General features: G+C 27.1%; 1 protein-coding gene across 3 annotated transcripts in view; it reads right to left on the bottom strand.

Moving 5' to 3' along the window:
- Positions 1-1,796: 1,796 nt before the first annotated feature.
- Positions 1,797-6,959, bottom strand: part of LOC100166803 (transmembrane GTPase Marf) — a 9,374-nt gene continuing 4,211 nt past the window's right edge. For 2 of the 3 annotated variants that reach the window (XM_003243688.4, XM_016803495.2), the window contains 7 exons: positions 4,217-4,324; positions 4,121-4,138; positions 3,646-3,938; positions 3,248-3,425; positions 2,756-3,181; positions 2,531-2,689; positions 1,797-2,475 (listed from right to left, as the gene is read on the bottom strand). In XM_003243688.4, the coding sequence (XP_003243736.1) occupies positions 2,074-2,475; positions 2,531-2,689; positions 2,756-3,181; positions 3,248-3,425; positions 3,646-3,938; positions 4,121-4,138; positions 4,217-4,324 (1,584 nt within the window). In that variant the 3' untranslated portion in view covers positions 1,797-2,073. The remainder of the gene's footprint in view (positions 2,476-2,530; positions 2,690-2,755; positions 3,182-3,247; positions 3,426-3,645; positions 3,939-4,120; positions 4,139-4,216; positions 4,325-6,959) is intronic. The other variant, XM_003243686.4, reaches the window with a different exon arrangement.

The following is a 6,959-nucleotide window of genomic DNA, read 5'->3' on the forward strand; positions in this document are numbered from 1 at the left end:
GCATTTTATCACCATAGAAACGAATAAAAAATTATAATATTTCAATATTAATTCAACTTACAGACTATAATAAATAATAACAATATAAAATATCCAGACTGACAAACCGTCTCCACCCAGAATCGTTTTTCTTATACAATGATATATTATATCATTAAATTCAAGTTTAATAAATCCATTATACATTGATCCACTTGTAACCTACTGTACAGCAGAGCGACATCCACTCAGCCGCTTTTTTTTTAATTTGTTTTGTAGGTACATATTATATAATAATTAAAAACTCAAAAATTTCAAATCGTCTTATACAATATAATATGGTATATTTATTTAATAAAGGGTAATTTGGTGGTGTAGTAGGCTTTGCCCCCCGCAGTTCTGTTTTCTAAAAATTATCTGGACCCTCCCCATGACAAATTCCTAAATACGCCACTGGCACATATTAAAATTACGAAAAATTACAAAATGATAATACATTTTTAATTTATATTTTAATAATTGATAACAATATGATGTATGAGTATGATACCTACTATGACGAAGTCACAGATTTCTGTATAGAAGTCTGTGGATGGTATGGATCATAGACGTACCTAATATATTTGGTGTGGCACGGTGGTTAACCAAAGTCACTAACGTGTTCTGAGGTGAAGCATCGGCTGACGTCGCTAGCTCCCGGATGGATTTTAATGACGAATCCTCGCTCCATATACACGTGTTCCAAACTTACCATACCCACCACGCCTACCGTAAAAACCACCTAATAAGTAATAAGTAATAACCATGCTGTTGATGCCTTAATAAAAATAATAAAAAACCAAAGTCAAAATGTTAATTTAATTTTAAATCGATTTAAATAATTATTATTTTTATTATTTACTATATTTAAATAATTAACTTTTTAATAAATTTCAAATGTAGATTATATATTATTAAATTTTAAAAATTTGTTTGTTCATTAGGTATACTTCATGTATTCAATAATAAATGCGATATGATATGACACTGGCTGTTTCACACAAAATACTCAATCTCTGCTCAATTTTACAGTGTAATCAGCAAATCGTGTTCTGTTTAGTCTATTTCTTTTTGACGATTTCAAATTCAACATATCTAGTTGAAAACCCGTTTTTACATAGATAGGTATGTGATTTGAAATATTAATTGGATTGAAATTGCCTTAGCAGCTAGTTTCGCAAAACTTCCTGTGCATAAATACGCCCAAGAAACTTCTAAAAAATTTTCATTGAACATTTTTGTTTAAGTTTGTTGTCACAAGAAGTCACTAAATTAGTTTTTTATGTCGGTAGACATATCTACTGTCATTATATCTACTTCAAAAGTTGTTTCAATCCATTCATAATTTATAAGAAGATCTCCACGAAAATACTCGTCAAACGATTTTCTCAAGGCTGGTAAATGTTCATTTACCTATCTATATATTTACTTATATATTTATCAATTACTCTCGTGTCACGCCTTATATCAATATGCATTTTATTTTCAAAGTATTTGAACATATAATACTAATTCAATACAATATCTATTTTACAATACAATGTACATTGTACATACTATATTTCAAATAATTAAAATTTATTAAAATTATTTATTAATTTATTCAAATTGATTAAATTTTTTCAATATAATTTATTTTCATAATTTTAAGTTTATAATAATTAATTTAAAATAATTAATGGGCTGCATAAAATAACTGATGAGTATATTACCTCCATTTAATATTATTTACCCATTTATTGTAGAAATTCAAATATAACTGTAGAATATTCAATGAATTACCTAAGACGTGTTCTTTATTTAATTTATTCAAATATAACAATCATTATTTTGGAGATATTATGTCGTTCAACAATAGTCAAATTTGTTTATAATTGACTTACTAATTTTAAAAAAAAACCTAAGCAATTATAAATTCAAAACTTTTAAAAACGATTGAATTAAATGAATTAATTAAGATAAAATAAATTATTATATACCTACTCTAAAAATAACATAAAGAAATACTCAACAAATAGGTACAATATACAATTCTTTTACATCTTGACTAATTATCTAGTTTTTTACACATAGAAAAGTATCATCAAACTGCTTCAACTCTACTTTCAACAAATCTGCTTTATTTCTTAAAATCTTTGCAATTTCAGTTGACTTAGTTAACATGTTCAGTTCTCGATCCAAATTTTTCATTTCATCATTTAGATTAGTAGCAGATTCATCAACTAATTGGCATAATCGTGCAAAAGTGGTTGAAAGTTCCTGTTGTACTTGATGACTACAATTTGCAGATGTTAGATCAACAATCAAACGAAGCTTGGCAGTAGCATGATCAACGTATTGTCTTTTGAATTCTCGTTCTTTTGCTTTTGTTGTCCAAGACAAACGCTCATATAAATAAAGGACTCCATAAACAGCACCAGCAGCTACAATCAAACGCCATCCAACTGTTTTTAGCATCTAAAAAAGAGAAAATTCAAATTCTGTTCAATATCAAAAATGTATTAATACTTACAAATCCTGCTAAAACGAGTCCTCCCACAGTACCTTGAGTACCCACAGACGCAGCCACAACACGAGATATCATGGATAAATTTTGTTCCACAGCTAAACTGTTATCAAAGCCACTAAATGAACCATCAACAGCACTGGTTGATGGATTGTGAGATGGGGACTAGAAATAATTATGTTACATTTGCAATGACAGTTAAATAATTCAATAAAAATAAAATGTATTTACTATTAGAACCCTTGATTGATTATGTGACCAATTGGCTAATGATGATACACGGGTAATTAATTTGGATAATCCCCAAGAGAATTTGAATTCAAGCTGTTCGTGGAAATCACCACATAGATTATCACAATGTAAGCGATACAAAACTTCAAATGGTTCACGTTTGGGATTTGTTACATTGATGTTCCGTTTATCTTCTGGCAATAGCGTTGACATCTTATCAATCATTTCTCTTTGACTTTGATCTATATTCATAGCCAATGCGGTAGATAGTTTAGCTCGCAAATTGCTACCAAGCCCTGATTCTACATGGCTATGAAGTTCTTTTTTATAAACATTTAAAACTAATGTTTCTGGATGAAATGGTAAATTGAATTCGTCAACTAAAACCGATAATCTGCGAATTTCATCATTAAGAGCTTTAGACACCTAAAAACAATACCAAAGAACAGATGGTTATTTAATACACATATACACCGTATAAAGTAAATTCACTTTATCCTCCACATCATCAACCATCTGATGGATTTTCATTTTCATTTGATTTGTTATACATATAAGTTGTTGTTCTGTAAAATTCAATTTTTCTTGAAATTCTTTTTTTTGACACATTTTTGAATGTGTTTGTTCTTGACTTCTATTGTAAATTGTTTCCATAATCTTATACATTTCTCTAGAAATAATACAAGAATAATTAGTTTTAATTCAAATTAGTCGAACAATATTTTCAATGTTTATTCTCTATACTCAATTCACGTTTATAAGGAACTACAGAATGGAAGAATGCAGAATTTATTAAAATAAAAATTGTAATTACATTTGTATTATAGTGTTTTATAAGTTGTATAAATACTATGAATAATATAAACATTAATAATTGATAAAAATCTCACTTGACTAATTGCTTTCCCTGCTGTGAATGATTTAAAAACTTAGTCTTGATTGCAGATTTTGAGATACACTCCTCAAATCTACGTTCAAATTCTTCAAACTCCATATATCTAGCACTAAAACCTTCAGCTAATGCTCCACTATTTAAAGCTTGGCCATTGCGTTCTTTTACACGAGCCTGTAACACTTCTTTAGCAGAAATAAAAAATATACGAGACACTGCCTCCTCTGGTGTGCAAACTTTCAACTCCTTTACTAAAAAATCTGTAGCACGCTCCATGTGTTGTTTACGCACCTAATGAAAAAATGTGTATGTTAATTTTTTTAATTAAGCATGTTTATAATAAGCAAAATAAATAAATTATTATCAAGCTTCAAACTTATAATCTATAATATGCAGATATATTATGAATACAACACACTTATTATTATTAATAAATTGTTCAGAAAATTTGGCAGAAACAAGGCTTTTCTTACCTGTTCTTGGCTATTAAACTGGATGGAAAGATAATAACATAAAAAAGGATAGGTATTTAATAATAATGTATACTTAAATATGATCATAAGATTTACCTGGTCTAAGAACTCTGGTTCATTAGCGGATGCATCCCAGCGGTTATTCAATATAAAAATATTTGGCTTAGATAATTTTGTCGATACTTTATGAAAAAAATTCTTCTCCTGAAAGTAGTATAATTTGTATTATGAGTACAGAATGGTAGTCAGTTATTATTGTTAAAACATTTAGTATTCAGATTATAGTTTTACAAACTAAACCATAAACATGGTAATAATTAAAGCAATTAATATTGTATTATAGTAAATGCATACAGCATATTATTAGGAAATAATGATACTTTGGGATAGTTTATCTTAACATAGATAGTTATGTATAATTATAATTAATATTATTTTTAACATTTTACTTAAAATTCAATTAACAGTATTCATAAAATATACTGAAAATATGATTTAATATAAATTGAAAATGATTTCATTGTTTCAAATTTAAATGTTATGTACATATCAGGGATGGCTACATAATATGTATCAGGGACCTGATACATATCAGGGATGGCCACTAATCTAAGTGAGTTATGAGTATGTAAAACATCAATATTTTTAGATGTTCATAATTCACTTAAAAATTAAAATATTGTTTACATATTTTTCATTTCATAACAAATGAACAGGCCCAGCTCAAGGGGTATGCAACATAGGCCCACGCCTAGGACGGCACTTAAGCAGCACTATAATAAAAGAGCGGAATATTCAAAATACTGATAATATTATATTGTTAGGGGCGGAAAAATTTGATTTTGCCTAGTCCACTATTTTTGCTTGAGCCGGCCTTGCAAATGAAGGATAATGTATTTAACATTCATTTATTTATTTATAGAAATAACTCAGCCACATGCGGCTTGCGAGCCTCGTTGTGACCCCTGATATATTATATTACAACAATATTATATAAATAATTGATATTTCACATTAATTTCTTCTTGAATAATACACATTGTAAGTACCAGGGCAATATAAGGCCACAAGGTTGATCTAAGTTAACTAACAGCAAGAAGAAAACAAGAAAATGAAACAGGAAAACTTTTTAAAAATATTGTACAATATTATGAAATAACAAACATAAGCACATGAAACATAGGTTCCTGGTACAATAGTGATGCAATCATCAAACTGCTACGACCACGGACATATTAATTAATTATTATTACATCATTTGTTTGTGTCATCCGCGACCATCATCAGGACCATTGAACAACGCCAAACACCAGGGTCCCAACAATGGTAGGATAAAAAATGAATAAAACCCTATTTTTATAGTCGAATGATATAATAATAAAATGTGTTTAATTTTAATTTTATTGCCCATATTTTATTAAATCATTTTAACATTAATATATTTTAGTTTACTTGGTGTAGAATAATGATTGTTTTGATCTATTTTTAAGGTTACATTGTACTATTGCCAATAGTGTGTATACAAATACAATACTGTGTGATTCTAATATCAAAAAACATTCATTATTTAAAAACTATTAATGTTTTAAAAAAAAAATTTATATCAATTCAAGTTTTTAAAAATGAACAATTTAAAAAATATACATATTACATTTGTATTGTTTTATAAGTTGTTTACTTTTTTGATTGACTACATTCATTTTTAATTTCTTATTCCAAAGTAGAATATTAGAATATTGTAGAGAATACATTGATACCTATGATAAAAAGGACAAAGTATTATGTAAAATAGCTTGAAAATGGAATGCATAAGTTGCTTAAATAACAGTTTAAAAATATTTAAAGATACATAGACACAATTATTTTTTATATGCATTTAAATTTTAAAGTTCAAATGTTGAAACAATTTATCAAAATCTCAAAAATTTGAAAAATCATTTTTCAGTTAGCAATTAATAATATTTTTTAATTTTATAGCTAACTTTAAATTTTAATAGAAGATCCACAATAAATTTTTTTTTACATTTAGTTAAAATAAAATCACTGGACAGTATCGTTAATTTTTTATGAGCGTTTGATTTTAAATGTTTTATGATATTTGATATTCAGAGGTTTTTAGTTATTAAATTTTATTATTTATACATGTATGCTAGGAACACACACTGTCCCACTCAGAATCGTTTTTCATATGCAAGGATTTATCAATGAATTCATATCTAACACATCCATTACAATGACATACTTGACTACTACTGTACAGCATAGCGGAAACAACTTTTCCACCTTTTCTTGTAATTATACTTTAAAAATATTTTTTAATTTCATATTAATTATATACTAATTAATAAGATTTGTTACTTGTTTAATGTTTATACAACTTCAAGTATTTAGAATACATATAATATAATATAAAATTTATTTTTTTCAAACAAAGGAATAAATGTAAGAGAATAATTTCAAGTAGTGCATTATAAATAATAAAATATATTTAATAGTAATTATATATAATTTAACTTTTTTTAGATTCTGAGTGGAACGATGAATGTATTGATTTTACAATGATGTGTGTTTTTTTTTGTGTCTGTCTTCACCTTTTAGGACAGTAAAAGTGCTTGGATTTTCTTCAACAGTACCTTTTCTGATAGGAAAGTGAATTTAGTTGGTACTTTGGGGGGTCAAAAGTAAAATTTTTCCAATAGTTTTCAACATCGCCGTAAAAAACAAAAGAAAAATTAAGGAAAAACGGGAATTTTTACGCAAAATCTGTTTTCGAGAAAATTTGATTTTAGTTTTTGGTATAACTTTAAAACGAATGACTGTAGATACATGAAATTTTCAC

This window comes from Acyrthosiphon pisum, chromosome A2 (assembly GCF_005508785.2).
Source record: "Acyrthosiphon pisum isolate AL4f chromosome A2, pea_aphid_22Mar2018_4r6ur, whole genome shotgun sequence".
NCBI classification, from domain to species: domain Eukaryota; kingdom Metazoa; phylum Arthropoda; class Insecta; order Hemiptera; family Aphididae; genus Acyrthosiphon; species Acyrthosiphon pisum.